The sequence below is a fragment of the Micromys minutus genome (assembly GCF_963924665.1).
Source record: "Micromys minutus genome assembly, chromosome: 1".
Taxonomy (NCBI): Eukaryota; Metazoa; Chordata; class Mammalia; order Rodentia; family Muridae; genus Micromys; species Micromys minutus.
In genome coordinates this window covers 230,454,950-230,470,957 of record NC_137969.1, presented here as the reverse complement: position 1 = coordinate 230,470,957, position 16,008 = coordinate 230,454,950, and the positions used below count along the sequence as shown (strand labels likewise).

The 16,008-nt window shown below is 51.1% G+C and overlaps 1 protein-coding gene across 1 annotated transcript in view; it reads right to left on the bottom strand.

Moving 5' to 3' along the window:
* Positions 1–597: 597 nt before the first annotated feature.
* Positions 598–16,008, bottom strand: part of ESRRB (estrogen related receptor beta) — a 91,464-nt gene continuing 76,053 nt past the window's right edge. Inside the window, exons 4-7 of the mRNA XM_080908311.1 lie at positions 13,132–13,242; positions 12,574–12,735; positions 4,852–5,121; positions 598–977 (exon numbers count right to left, since the gene is read on the bottom strand). Of these exons, the coding sequence (XP_080764437.1) occupies positions 733–977; positions 4,852–5,121; positions 12,574–12,735; positions 13,132–13,242 (788 nt within the window). The 3' untranslated portion in view covers positions 598–732. The remainder of the gene's footprint in view (positions 978–4,851; positions 5,122–12,573; positions 12,736–13,131; positions 13,243–16,008) is intronic.

Sequence of the window (16,008 nt, the reverse complement as noted above, 5' to 3'; positions counted from 1 at the left end):
CATGCCCAAGAGGAGAAACAATGGGCAAGGAGCAGTGGGTGCAGAACCCAACTCTTTTCTGAACCAGTGAGTTTCCAGGTACATGCCCTAGAGTTACCACAGCTGGCTGAGGTAGGGGCAGGAAGCAGGGGAGTGATTTCTTGGGGGTGGGGATGTGGCTACTCTAGCAGGAGTATCCACTGAGAGCTGGGTGTGCTGGGACAAGAAGAAAGGGGGAAGGGGTGGGAGCTGGCTAGACTAAGGAGGCACAGAACCCCAGGAGAGGCCACAGAGACCTCCTGCCCTAAGGGCCTGCCCTCGGTGACAACAACACCTTCAGGAGTACCCAACCTAAGTCTCTTGGGTCCTGGGCACTAAGCACTACCCATCCAGGTACCTCCAGGTTCTAAGTAGGGAGTGGTCCAGAAATGGATCCCTTGCAGGAAGGGATAGTTCCTCTGATGGTCTTCAGCCCTACGGGGAAGTCAGCCCTGGCCCAAGCCTTAGCACTGCCCATGGAGAAGGAAAAAAAGAATACCAAAGAAAATGCGGGTGACAGATGAGCCCCCCGCCCCCACCCTCCCATCCCCATCTCCCCATCTGCTGCCCCCTAGGAGTCTACACATGGCCAGGAAGCAAGAAACCCCTTCTTCTGGGACAGCTCAGAGCCCCGATGCAGGTGTGAAAAAGTCGAGGCTGGTGGCTGTGGAGGTCTCCACATGGATCGTGTCCGTCCGTCTGTGTGCTGGGCCATCACACCTTGGCCTCCAGCATCTCCAGGAAGAGTTTGTGCATGGGCACCTTGCCCTGCAGTTTCACACTGTAGAAGTGTTGCACGGCTTTGGCTGCCGTCTGCCTCAGCAGGGGCAGCGTCAGCAGCAGCTTGCCCGCCCTCCGTGGCTCCTCATGGCGCTGGCTCAGCTCATAGTCCTGCAGCGCCTCATGCAGCAGGTCCTGAAGCTTCTGCACAGCCTCCAGGTTCTCGATGTACATTGAATCTGCAGACACAGGAGAGGGTCAGTGTCAGGAGGGGCTGGCTGCTGCCTCAGCATGGAAGGCATTTCTGGAGTTGAGGAACAGACCAGCAGACAGCCCGTTTGCCTTCTGCAAAAGCTGACTATTCAGAGTGGAATGAGGTAGGTGTAGGGCTGACTCAGAGACTAAAGGTAGAGCTGAGCTCAGACCTCCCAGAGAGACCAGGAGGGTACTGCCCATGAACGTGGGCAAACCTGTTGGATGTCCCAGAGGCATTCAGGGGACTCTGGAATCTGGCTGTGAGTGCTAGAGTTCTAAGTCCCTCACTTTCAGGCTCTGTGAGACTTTGGATAAGTTATATGACTTCTCTGTCCCCCATTTTCCTGGCCACACGCACCTCATAGCTAAGGGTTCAGCACCTGTGTCATAGGAGCCTCACCACTGACACCATCATGTCTTCATGATGATGCTGGGTCATGGATACCACCCACATGCAGTAGAGCCACCAACCTTACAACTCCAGCTGCAGGACAGACATTACAGGAGAGGAGTCAATGTCTGGGGTGTTTGGTGGTGGGGAGGGTAGATGGGTGTGGGGACAGAGGTAGCCGGTGGGAATATAGCGCAGTGATGGGTGGTTGCTTAGCATACTCGAGGTCTTGCTTGGGTCTGATCCTCAGCACCATCAGCCATGGATGTTTCCAGCCCATGAACTTGACCGTCTGAAACACTGGGACACAGGTGGGTCTGGGCAAAACCAAGGGAATCTCCCAGTCTTGGGGGTAAACTACTGAGACACTTTCAACATCCTGTGCTGCCCCCACAAACTGTAACCCCAAAGCTTGCTTTGTGGACCAAGGGAGCTGAGCGGACAAGTCCAGTGCACGCCTGAATCGAACTGTAGAGGCAGCTGCACGTGCTGGCTGGTCATAGTGACGCCCCTGGGTCTCCTCCCAGCCTGTACTTTCCCAGAATCCCTACAGGGCTGGGCCCCAGTCACCTCTGACCCCATTTTCCATCCTGTCACCCTCCCCAAGGAGCCACAATTGGCAGGTGCTTTCAACCAAAAATGAAATAAAATAACATTGCAAGATCAATTTCTTTGCAATCCATCAGCAAGTCTGTATCGATGGCATTGATAAACTGTTAATTACAAAATCAATGGCTATGAATTTTTTTTTTCTGCTGTCAGAGAGCCCTAGAGATGTCTAGGATGCAGGTGAGTGACAGCTGGCACACTCTCAAGGGGCCTGGGTCAGCTTCTGATGAGCTTTGCTCTTCTGCCAGGGACCTGAGTCACCCCATCCACTTAGCCATGGTGGGGGGCTTTGTACTGCTGCCAGGAGGCCTGATTGGTCTCCTGAACATCCTTTCTCCATCCGATACATTCTGTAGGCTCATGTTCTACCTCGGGACTATGACCTGCAGGGCCCATGTCCACCCAGATCTTCCTTCCTGGACCACAAAGCTTTAGAAACCCATGGAAGACAGGAGTAAGGAGTCTCTGATGCAGGCAAGGGCCACTGCCATGACAGTGATATGCACCTATAATTACAATACTTGGAAGGCTGATGCAGGGGGACTCCTGTGAGTTTCAGGTCAGCCTGGGATATGCAGTCAGTCCCAGAGCAGCCTGGGCAGCAGACTGAAACTGTCTCAAAAATTGGAGAGGCGTCAATCCTCATTGGCTTACTAACTGCAGCACGTATGGAAAGCGTATGCTGAGGATGAGGAGCGGGGAGGAAAAAGTAAAACACAACAGCGTGTACTAGGTTAGGTCCTTAGGAGCAGAGACTAAGACAGGGGTTGAGGCTTAATGATTTATGGCAGGGGAGAGGGAGGAGAGGGGAGAGGGAGTTTCAGAAGGCAGAGGCCAAAAGGAGCACAATACAATGCAAAGGCCTGAACCCACACACGTGTCCAAGGCAGACTGCTGTGCTGTATGAAGCCTCCATCAGCTGACAAAGCCTGGCTGGGGATTGATTACATCAGGAAAAGTACCGGAGAGTAAATCTGGAGAGCGAAGAGCAACAAAGCCAAGTTGCTAAGGATGGGAGTTCCTGGGATGAGGGACTTCTGGGGAAAGCCTGGCACAAAGAGCGAAGCAGGAATCTGCCTGTGTGTGTGTGTCTCTCTCTCTCTCTCCCTCTTCATGTGCTGGGAACCTTTTCCTCTGACATTAAAGCAGCAGTGACCAGAATCAATATTTACTGAGCTTTCCTCTCAGGCCCTGGGCTGCATTATCCTTGGTTCATCTTTAATACTCACAGGTGCTCAAAGGTGGACCTGGGAATACCTCCTATTCAAGGACAGGACTAACCAAGGTCATGCTGTTGGTGTGAGGGAGTGTGTGTGTGTGTGTGTGTGTGTGTGTGTGTCTGCCTGCAAGTAATTATATACACCTTGTGTGTGCAGTGCCAGTGAAGGCCAGGAGAGGGTGTTGGATCTTTTGGAGCTAGAATTAGAAGTTTATGAGTGCAGGGAAGGGTGTGGGTGCTGGGAACGAAACTCTGGTCCTCTGCAAGAGCAGCCAGTGCTCTTGATAGGATTTGAACTCAGGTCCACCTGGCCCAGGCCAGAGAAAGAACTCTGCCACATAGTGCCCTGCAGCAGGATTACAATCCTTTGTACGTGTTTCTAGCACCCCTCACATGCATGTGGAGACCCTGTATGTCTCTTTCCCCAGCACCCAGTACCTCCAGTAGGGCAAGGGCTCCTAGCATAGACAGGTCTGCCAATTTCCCAAACTGCAGTCCAGATAGTCCAGTTGAAGTTGTAGGAAGCTTAGGAAATGATGAATAATCCACAACCTTTTAAATACCAGGTTAAGCCATCACATGAGAAGTCAGATGTGTTGCATCTGTGTGATCTGATGGAAGATTCCAAGAGTAGACATATGCCCGTATTCTCTGAGAATTACACTGCTGTGGCTTGGATCCAAATTTTGACTTTTTCATTTGTTTTTTACTTTTTCATATATATTTTAAGATGGGATCTCACAGTGTAGCCTGGCCTGGCCTGGACCTTACTGTGTAAAGCAGGCTGGCTTAAAACTCAGAAATCCTCCTACCTCAGCCTGTTTAGGATTGAAGGCTTGTGCCTCCACCTGAACTAACCCTGACATCTTTAAACAGTGTTACCCTGGACAAATTTTACAAATTTCCCAGCCTCAATTTCCACATCTGTAAAATGGGATTATAATAAGAGTTATGAACATAACGTCATAGCCAGTTCAGCAGCTGAACACTCACTATTGTGTGTTACTTAGGTGGTTAATAATTACATACAAATAAATTGTGGAATAGGTACTGCTTATGGTCACTTAGGCTCAGAGTGAAGCAAATCATTCAAGTGGTAGACATAGACTAGCCATAATCTATGTCCTTTGGTATCTGTGTAAGTAAAAGTTCTAGGGAATACAAAACCAGTGCCGGCCTCCATGACTGACTTTTGAACGCCAGGTCTCCCTTACAGGTGTCCTGGTTTAAATGAGCACTCGTGGATTTGAACATTTGATCGCCAGCGGGTGGTGTATGGAGAAGCTATGGAACCTTCAGAAAGTGTAGCCTTGCGGTTAGTAACCTCATTCCACTTCCTGTTCGCTCCCTCTGCTCCCTGTGTGTGAATGAAATGCTTTCTCTCTCTCCTCCGGGCTGCCACTCTGAGCCTTCGCTCCCTGCTCCCACCCACATTCTACTCTATTCCTCAGGACTCCTAGGCCAAAATTAAACCCTTTCTTCCCTACGTCGCTTTTCATCACAGGAAGAGAAAAGTAACCAAGGCAGTGCTAGCTGATAATAGCAACGGTCCCCGGTCCGTAAGCCAGCCCCGCCCACCGCCTGAACGGCACTTCTACAGAACCCCTGAAGCCCTCTGAGGATCACGTGCCACCCGTACCTGAGTTGGCGAGGGCCAGGGCCTTGAGCATCACAAACTCTTCCTTCTCTACCTTGAGCTTCTTGTACCTGCGTACCAGCTGCAGGATGGCTCGGTAAAGTTCCAGCAGCCCCACCAGGCGCGAGTGCTCCTCGTCCATGATATAGTCCTCCGCGTAGGCCAGCTTGTCATCGTAGGGAAGCGAGCGGTACACGATGCCCAAAATGAGGATCTCCATCCAGGCACTCTGCAGCAGGCTCATCTGGTCCCCGAGTGTCAGATTGGAGAAGCCTGCAGAAGGAGGAGAAGACAATGGTCAGAAGTGGCCCCAGGGACTTTCTTGGTGCTTGCTGGAGGGCAGCCTCGACGGTGGGCTGTGTCCTTGGACCCAGCTGCAGGTGGGGGAGCCCTATGGTGCCATTGCCATCCCCTTAGTAAAGGAGTCACACCGAAATTCATGGGAAAGACTTACATAAGAGTTGGGTCAATGTTGACAGTTGTTATCCCTACACCCCTTGGTTCTAGGTCTTTCCCAGGGTGGAGAGACACACTGATTAATTAATTAGGTGCATTTGTAATTGAAGGAGCTGCCGAATTAATAGCAGGATTTGAGGGTGGCAAGATAGGTGTCTCCCACACTCTGCAAGCTCCAGGGAAGCTCTCTACTTTACTACCAGATCCTCCCAGCCAGGAAGGAGGACTCGGGTATCCATGGCCCCGGCATAGGCTGCTGGGAGGGCAGGACTCCAAAGACAGCCTGCGAACACTCTGGCTGCCTGGACTGTCTGCACCCTGCTTGAGAAGACTTAGCAGATGTGCTCTGGGCACTGGTACTTGAGAACGCCACCTCCTCCCTCCAGGGAGGGGAAATGGGGGTTAAGAGGGTGTACTGGCTGGTTTTGTGTGTCGGCTTGACACAAGCCAGAGTCAGAGAGGAAGGAGTCTCAGTTGAGGAAACACCTCTATGAGATCCAACTGTAAGGCATTTTCTTAATTAGTGACTGATTGGGGAGGACCCAGCCCATGGTGGGTGGGGCCACCCCAGGGCAGGTGGTCCTGGGTTCTATAAGAAAGCAGGCAGAGCAAGCCACTAGGAGCAAGCCAGTAAGCAGCACCCCTCCATAACCACATCAGCTCCTGCCTCCAAATTCCTGCCCCACTTGAGTTTTGTTCTGACTTCCTCCAACGATGGACCATATACATAATACATAAGTGTAAGCAAAGTAAATCCTTTCCTCCTCAACTTGCTTTTTTGGGTGTGGCTGTTTCGTCACAGCAATAGACCCTAACTAAGACAGGGGGCTCCAGAGTCACAACATTGCTTTGTCCAATGTGCTTCGACTGACTTGCCTGGGCTTGACCCTGACTGCTCCATGTACTAGTAGTGGGTGGACCGTTGACAAGGGCATGTAACTTCTGCAAACCTGAACCTCTTTGTCATTGGAACGAGCCCAGGAGCGGGCACAAGAGCAGAACGCACTACATGGGAAGACAATTACAGCATGCATGAGCTCTTATCCATGTTGAGAGGAAGGTCTGTGTCTGCCAGATGAGGGTGACATGCTGAGATTGCACTGTGTGTGCACTTGACTTAGGCAAAGTCCCTTAATGGCCTTAGTTATGAAAAGCCAAGTGAGAAGGGTAAGCTTGCTCATTTCTACCATCATAACTGCTAAACAGGGGGCTGGAACTTCTCAGGGAGGCTCACCCAGAAACAGGCAGCGGATTAGTCAAATTCTAAAGATTTATTAAGAGAAGGAGATAGCTGGACATGAAGGATACATACCTAGAATCCCAGTACTTGGGAGGAGAATCTGGAGTTCAAAGCCAGACTTTGTCTCAAGCAAAACAAACAAACCAACCAGGGCTGAGGACATAAAGCAGTTGTTGAGTGCTTGCCCAACACGTGTTAAGATTCTGAATTCAACTCCCATGGTGTGGAAGAGCAAGAAAAGGAAGAGTCCACAAAACCATTGGCACAATGTGCCATGTGCAATTTGAAATCAAGGGATCTGTTTCCGAGTAATCCCCGTCAGTGAAGGAATTTGCTAGCATAGGACTTAGCCCTGCCTAGTCACTGCTCATGAGATGGAGGTGTCCTGAGGAGGGAAGGCATATGTGAAGACCTCACGCCACTTCTGGCGCACAGTAGGCCACCATCCCTCTGCCAAGCAGGACGGGGAGGCTGTCATTATCCTTACCTGTAGTCATTAGGACTTCCTTCTCCTCTTTGGACTTGCCCAGTTCCTGGCGGCCTTTACAGCCTGTGTGGGCTCTTTCTTGTTACCCACCCAGGGTTAAGTCCCTTCTCTTAGGGGTGCCTGAGGTTGAAGGCCAATCCTTTTGCTTATATTTTCTAAGTCCAACCATTATGGGCCCTGGACCTGTCCATACAACCTTTGTCTTGGATCACCTCCCAGCTGCCAGACTCCATGGGTGACCAATCACAGAGCAGGAGTGTACCCTACAGCCAGGGGGAGCTTTGGTGACGGTGCCTCCTTGGGGGCTAGAGGTGGTAGTGGACAGGACAGACACAGTGGTTAAACTGTGTGTATCTGCCCATATTCCCAGTAGTAGTACCACAGAGAGTAGGTGGCTGTGGGGGTGGGGGGCAGGAAGCTGGAGGTAATAAAAGATAGATAGAAATGGACATCCAATTTCCCTTATCGGGTGCATGAGTAGAGAGGCTTTGGATGACATTAATTAACAGATACCAATCAGCCCGCATGGGAGGGTGTGGGTGGGGAAGAAGTAGACGGCACAGGGAGGGGTAGTCTCAGAGCAGGCCTGGGGAGGGTGGAGGAGACACAGGGGGTGAAGTGAACAGACAATGAGCTGGAAGGCAGCAGAGAATGGAGCACAGCCAGGCTCTGGGCATGGGGACACAGGGACACGCTGGTGGAACTCATCCCTCAAGGCATGGCCTCTGCAAGACTGGTGGCTTGCTCAAACTGTTAACTCCCAGCCTCAAAGGCTTACCATGGAGACAATGCCACATGTCACTAAATATCACCGACTAATGGGGTGACCCACACCTTTAATCCCAGCACTGGGGAGGCAGAGGCAAGTGAATCTCTCAGTTCGACGCCAGCCTGCAGAATAGGTTCCAGGACAGCCAGGGAGAGATACACAGGGACACCCTGTCTTGAAAAACCCACCAAAAATAAATAAATAAACAAACAAATGTTTTTAAAAGAAAAAAAAATGGAGAACTTCAGTCCGGAAGGTTCTGAGAACATGCAACCTGTAGTGATGCTAAGGACAGTCCAGGAATCCCTGCACAGGCAACCCGGGGAAACCCCACAGAGGTAGACATATTCCCAGGCCCTAAGCGTGCCTTCCTACCCACCCACCCTGATTAGTAAGCACAGCAGAGGATAGACAGGTGCCATGGCCTGACCCTGGGATGGCAGGAAAACCACCTAAAACATTTGCTTAGAAACCCCATTAGACCCCGTGTAAGAGGCTGGAGTGCAGCTGGGGTGGGGGTCGCTGTGGGAGAGAACACTGAGAAGGCTAACTTTCCGACCCTGGGCCAGCTGGGTCTGAGGTCTGAGCTTGCTCACCCCTGGGTGGGAGTCACTTCCTCCTCTCCAATCTGAGAGGTCCTGGACAGAGTTCCGAAAACCCCAGCACCCATGCGGCATGCAAGCCACCAGGCAGCAGCCAAGTGTGTGCTGTCACCGCTAAAACCATTTTAACGCTTTCTAACAGTTGAGAAAAGAAACACTAGGAGAGGAAACGGGATTGTTAACTCCAGGAGAGGACCAGGGAGGAGGTGAGAGAGGGGTTGTTGCTCACACGCAGAAAACATGCCATTCAGGAAACTATGGAAATGTAATGTGTGATCCATGCATTATTCTATCAACCCAACAGTCCAGGGAGAACTATTTATGTAGATGTGCAAAGACTCATGGGAGGCACAGACTCCAGAGCCAACTGGTCAAAGTAGTCACTCTGCTGGCCACCAAAGGTGACCCTAGGCAAAGCCACCTTCTCTGACCCTGGTACCATGTTAGAGGTGCAGAGGTTAAATGTGCGCACATATAGAAGACTTCTTGGTCTGCTTAGCACACAGAAAGTGCAAGTGTCTTCCATCATTGCATGATAAAGTCAGGTGATAGTGCTAAAATGTGCCAGTGGAGGGAGGGAGGAGGGAATACCAGGGCTGGCTGTGTTCTTCCCCCCACACACCCCCACCCCCACTTCCCAGAAGACTCCAGGTTTTCCCATTCACTTTGCTTAAACTTGGCATTAGAGAAGTAGATTCTCTTGTCTTGTAAAACATGAGCAACCTTTGGGAAAACGCCCTTCACTTGTGTTTCCAATTGGGCTGGGCCTCCAACAAATCATCCGGGATCTGGGCCAGCAAGGTCCCTAGAGCAGAAAGTCTGAACTCCAGACCAACAAGGCTGCAGCTCACCCTGAGTGGTAGGTACTGCTGGGCCCAGGACCCCTGGCTCTCGGGCCTCTCACCATATGCTCCTCGGCCCCAGGAAAACTGCGTTATCTGCACTGGTGGATCTAATAACAGCAGGCCCCATCCCCCCACTGACGCTATGTGCGCCTAGAATTTAAAAGAAAAAAAAAAAAGGCACATAATTTGTGGCAAGTGGAGTTCATAATCTGCTAATTTATGATGGTCTCTGCCGACCTGGAGGGCCATTAGAGAGGTAATAAAGGGAGATGTAATTATAGGATCCGGGGCCACTTCAGACACAGCTGCTGCTGCTCGGCTGCTCATCCTTCATCCAGCCAGACAGGCTTCCCTGGGAGCAGGCTGTCCAAAGAGGCCTCTGGGGATCCCCTTGCACACAGCAGCCTGGGCTGGGCAGGAGTGGTGATTCCCGGTGAAGGCTCTGCTGGCCACGGTGGAACGCAAGCTGCCTGGGGAGGGCAGACAACGGGACAATGATGCCGGACACTGAAACTCTGTGTGCTACCAGCAGCTTCGGGCTCAGCTCGCATCTCTGGGTCACACGGTTCATCGGTTCATCGGCTGCTGTTCTCACGCCTTGGGCTTACCCTCCAGGAAGCCCAATACTTGGAAAAACTCAACTCAAGGCATCAGCCTGTATTTACAGTAGCGTAACCAAACAGTAACCCAGCAAAATGCTATTACTCTGAGCCTGCAATTGCAACACTGAGAGGGAGAGGTAGGAGGAGCATCTTCCTCCGCTCCAAAAAAAAAAAAAAAAAAAAAAAAAAAAAGAAAGACCATGAGCTACCGGTTGGCCCCCCTGGTTCTAGATTTCACTCTCTGAGGTTTTAGTTACCCAACGTCAACTGGGTATAAAGCAATGAGGTAAACTTATTGTAAGTTTTCAGTTGTGCAGCATTCTGTGGACTGTGTGGTCTGTCTGTCTGTACTGCTCCAGACATCAATCCGGCTGGTTTCTAGTATAGCCAAGTTGTGTGCTGCCTCCCGTGAGGTCCTATGAAGCCACCTCAGTTGTGAGGCTGAGATTCAGGGTACGCAGTACACAGTTATGCTCAGGTGGACCTCATTTCGCTCACTAATGGCCCCAGGTACAGAAGAGGCACCAGGACACAGACATGTATATGTTTCAGACTCGGGAACCTACTGGAGGGTTCAGGTTTCTGAGCTAGGAGTGGGTACCCCTACAACTCTGTCTAAGCCACATCTTGAGAGAGACCCAGAGTCTGTCTGGCGCTTACAGTGCAAGCATAAAGTACCTTCTGTGTTGCTGATGACAGGCTAAAGACACTGAAGGAGGAGCCACAATCCTTCGTCACAAGAGAGTTTCAGGACTCCAGTCCTGGGCAGTCAGAAATCCTTCCTTCTGAGTGTCCCCAACAACACGGTCATTGGGCAGGCTCGTAACATGTTGGCCCTTTAACCAACCTTCACTTTCTCCTCTGTAAGCCTGTCTTCCATGTAGTCAGAAGTAGGATTCAGTCAACAATTTTTAAAAATGCTGACCATGGGGCTAGAAAGATGGTCACCGGCAAGGTCACCTGCTGCTACCGTAGAGAGGGCTGAGGGAAGATTCCCAGTACCCACACGAAGATTCACTATCATTTGAAATTCTAGTTCCAGGGGATGACGCCCTCTTCTGGTTTCCTTGGGTACTGCATGCACACAGTGCACAGGCTTACATGCCTGGGTGCAACATCCTCCTGGGACTCCTAGTTCCCATTTTACAGATGGGAACACTGGAGCTCAGAAAAGGCTTACACAGGTCACCAAGGGCAGTGCTGGGGCAGGAGTCCCCCCTTGTCTGGCTCCAAAGCCTATGTCCCCGGCAACCACCCTACTCTCTTATCCCTCTTACTTGGCACAGGTGTTAAAAGCATCTGTAGGATGTAGGGAGACTTACTGTCTCCTGGACACTCACTTCCCCCACGTGTTATCAAAGTAAGGGTGACAAAAGAAAGATGTACTACAGATCCAGGAGACCGCCAGGCGTCACTCCAGAGTCGTCTCTCAGACACTGTACCTGTCTGACCGGGAATAGTAGTCTTGAGGGCTAGGCTGGGGTGGCTGTGCCCAATTTGGCTTGGGGTTAGTGGAGCAATCCAGGCTGAGGTGTCTTAAGCATCAGCCTGACGCCACATCTGTGCTGAGTCAGCCCAGGACAGATTTCAAAACTACTGAGAGTATAATCCCAGGAGACTGAGCTTCTTACAAAGGACGTACTAGCTGGCTCCTGGCAAACCCACCCAAGGGTTAGAGAGCCAGGAGACCAATGTCAGAAACCTCTAGGCTTCCCGAAGGTTACTGTCAGCACCAGCGTCTCCAATCCCTGTCCACAGGTTGGTACGTTCCCATGAGGTACATGTGAGCCTCACATAGGACCCGAATCACCTCAATCAACTGCAGGCATCCATAGGCCAGGACACCTCTGCTGTGTAACCATGTGTGCTATGCTCATCTTTAAGGGCCACGGCTGAGAAAGAAAAAAAAAAAAAAACTATATACAGAAAGAAGAACCCATGTGTCACATAGCTAGAAAGAGTCCTCAGGGGACGGGTTTACTGCCAGAGCTAAAGGAATGTCTCCCACACAGTCCACAGAGGCAGGACCTTGAACTGTACAGAGAAAGGCCCCCCCCCCATGTGTGGGCAATACAGAATTACATGGGTACCCACTGTTCACCTGGACTCACCCAGAGGTTTACAATGGGGCCTGGGTCCAGAGAGTGAGAGGCCCACGGGGCCTGAAACACACGGTGCGTGCACTTCCTGACATGGAGTCTCAACTGTGAGACAAGGCAAAGATCCATGAGACGGTGAGTGTGCAGGTGACACTGGCCCATCCCAGCCAGATGCCACACCTGGAACTCACGACCTCATTTCCCCCTGGAGTTCAGCTGCAAAGGTTTTCTCATACTCCCATTCGACAGGCCGAGTGATAGGCTCAGGCCACTATAATGGGAATCTGAACCGACACCCCAACCTGCTCCGAACTCCTTCTATCTGCCTGCAGCTAATGTTAAGGAAGATGGCTGTTTTCCACTGTCACTGTTTTCCATTGAGCTGTCTTGGGGGTTCCAATTGTGAGCCTCTAATTGCAGCTCCTACTTAAATGATAAGTGGTTCTAATGCACCCCAACAGTTCATAAACATTGCTGAACTTTCCAAATGCCACTCCCTTCAATCTCACAGAAAAGAAAGAAGCCTTTAGAAAGGTGCCAGGTTCCAGGCATCAAAGGCACAGCTATAGGACAGAGTGAGTCTAGAGCCCCTTAACATTTTTGCCCCAACCCCACCATGACTCACCAGGGATGTGCTTGGCCCAGCTAATGAGGAACACAAGCTCCCGATCTGCCAAGTCGCAGAGAGTGGTCAGGGCCTTGATATCTCCTTCCGGTACATCATCAGGAGGCATAGCATACAGCTTGTCTGGCTCAGCCACCAGTAGATAAGAGACAATCTTAGTCACTGTAATGACCAAACAGAGAGCAAAGTCAATGCCTGGGAAAGAGTGGGGGGTCAGTTATGGTTGGCGTCTGTCTGTCTGTCTGCTGACATCACAAAGCTGCTAGTAACAGTGTCGAGAGCACTGCGATGTTCCTGCAGTTGGAAGCTGCTCAAAGGTCCCTGAACAGGGAGAGGGTGGCCATGAAGACAAGGTCTGTGACTGGGGCCCTTATGGAGGCAGGGTTTGTGTCATCCCGTATAGACAGGCCTTCTGATGAAGCCAGACAATGCCAGGAACTGCTGGCCATCTTTAGATGCACACTGGCCACCACCCAGTGGAGGGAAGACAGAACCACCCCCAGGAAGATGTTAGGTATTTCAGGCTGAGAAAGGCAGCAAGGCCTGCCGGGTACACACATGGCTTCTTAGCGGGTGGGGAGATCTGTAAGCTCAGGTAGGGGCTGTTCTCCGAATCCAGCCGTCGCTTGTACTTCTGGCGGCCTCCGCGCACTCGGTCAAGGCGCACACCTGTCAGATGAGAAAGATGTTGGCATCAAGAGTTGATCCCAATCTCCACGTTCTGACTTTAGAACTGCTGCCCTGGCTAAGAGTTTCACGGCCATGCCCACATGGCCACCGTCATGCCAGAACAGGGTTTATCATCTGAAGTCCATCCCAACCCGCTAGCCTGGTCCTGCCCCACCAGGTATAACTTCATCCTAAAATTGCATGGAGACTCCTAGCCTCCGAGACCTCTGCCAAGCAAGTGTCTCAGTTCTGCAACTGCGTGCAGGGAGGGCTGGGATCATTAAGATGAGAAAGGAGGGCTAGAGATGTAGGTCAGTTGGTATCCTTCTTGCCTGCCATATGCAAAGCCCTGGGTCTGATCCCTAACACCGCATTCCTAAAAGGGGGGTATGGCAGCACATGCCTGTAATCCCAGCACTCAGTGAAGATGGGAAAATCAGGAGTCCATGGTCAGCATCAGCTACTATGACCAGCCTGGGCTACATGAGATGGCCTCAAAAGTAAAAAGACGGAAAAAGAGTTTCTCAGAGAGAGAAAGCAGGGTTACTGCCTCAAGGCTAAGTTCTTCTGTACTTTCTCCTTAAGGTAAGAGTATTGCACCTCAAAGTCTGCCCTTCCTTTTCCAGGAAGACTTGCAGATCTGGAAATAAAAGATGGGGGGGGGGGGTTTAGCCTATACTCAACTCAGACCACCCAGCAGAAGAGAAAGTTAAAAGGGCCACTTGATAGAGGGACAATTTACATCCCATTCAGGCTTCCGGCTACTTCTTTGATAGTATAAACAACAGACCAAGTTAAAAGAGGAAGCTGACCAGAGAAAGAGAACAATTGAAAGCACAATAGGTTTGTAGGTGGAGCAAGGCCTTTGGGGTCAGCAGTGAAGACACCCACACATCCACACCCAGTTTTCAGTAAAAGGCTGTAGCCACATCCTCTCCCTGAAGGGAAAGAAGGTGCTGGAGCTAGGGCAGCAGCCAAACTCAGCAAGCCAGTGGCTTCTTACTGAGCCAATTACTTCTCAGCCACATCTAGCCCAGGCTGGCCTCCAAAAGGGAGCTTGAACTTTGAATCTTCCTCCTTTCTCCTTTGAAAGCACCCTACCCCCCCCAACCCCACCTCGTTTACACAATGTAGGGAGGGGGGTGTAAGGCAGGGCTCCTCCACTAGCAAAGCACTCTACAGTGGAGCTACATCCTCACATCCTCAGCCTTTTAATCCCTCACTGGAACTTCTTTCTGTAACAGGCAAGGCACAAGACTGTAGTGAACATGAGTGAGGGGGACTCAGGATCCAGTCCCCCACCCCCTTCTACTTAATGCTTACTCCCATATAGAGGGAGGGTCTTGTTGGAGGTCCTGTGCTACACTCCCACTGGAAAGTTCTTTATCTCTCTACCCTTGGAGGTGAGTCCGACACAGGCCCATCCAATGGGAAGCAAGAAAGGTACAGAGTGTGGGGGCAGCCTCAGGTCTAAACATCCTGGATACTCTCCACGTTCCTGAGCATTCTGGGACCTGGCGCTTTCTAAGTCTGGTCCTTAGACCTCTTAAGAAACTACCAAGAACTCCCCTAACTCTGCTTAGAGGGTCAAATGGTCTGTGTTGATTTGTCTAAGGGCAGACCCTGAACAAAGGATGACCATGCAAGAAGTGGTGAGGGAGAAGAGAGAGGGCTAGTTCTGTCAGCTCAAGGCGCTGGCACTCCTCAGTAACCGGTGGTCTAGCCCAGGCTGGGCCAGTTGGTAACCAAAGCAAGTCACAGGATGTTAAATCAGCACACAGACCAGTAGCATCACCGTCACCTGACTGACAGAAGAGCCAACTTCTCAGGCAGGAGGAGCAAAGAAGCTTCCCACTCTCGTGTACCTCTAGTTGGCCTCCAGTTTGCTGAGTAGCGAAGGACCAAGGATGACCCTGAACTTCTGATTCTCCTGCCTCTACCTCCCCAGTGCTGTGATTCTAGGCATGCGACACCATTCCTGGGGTTCAAGTCAGGGCTTTGTGCATGCTAGGCAAGTCTGCTAACCAAGCCATATCCCTGCTCCCAGAATGATCAACTTATCAAGATGAGATACTCTGGTGGACCTGCTCCAGTTTCCTCCTCCAGCCTCATCCTGGAGGTTAGGGGACAGGGGAAACAGCTCCAGTCCCTCAGCACAGACCTTTGTGTCTTATTTCTGAAATCCCCTGTAGTAGAGGCAGAGACACAAGTAGACAGGAGACTCCTGCCTAACTGTTCTCCCGCTAGAGCTAAGCTCAGCTCACTTGTTGAAATGCCAACACAACCCAAGTGCAACACTACTGCCAAATTCACAGTGTACAGCAAGAATCCCCGGGCACCCTGCCTGTGACAGAGGCTGATGATGGGGTCTCTCATTCTGAATTCCCTTTCCCACTTCTTTTCCCCAAAAGTCCCTCCACAGGAGCCTCCTCTTCCCCTAGCTCACCTAACCCTAAAGTGGTTGTTAGCTAGAGAGAATTTTGAAACAGAAAAAAAAAAAAAAAAAGGCCAGTTGCCACCTCCACTGATGTTCCTCTGGAATGTTCTCTGACTCGATTAAAGGCCTTGGTAGATGTTCAAGAAAGACCACATGAATAAGGGCACACAACCCCAGCCCCATTCTCAGTAACACACACCATGTTGATGTTGTTTCTTCACAGCACCAGAGTACCCTGCTGGCTAGGTTGGTGTCCTTTAAGGCCAGGTTCTGCCATGGCACCTAGTACCCATTGGGTGCTAAGGAAGAACACTGTGTTCTAAGCAATG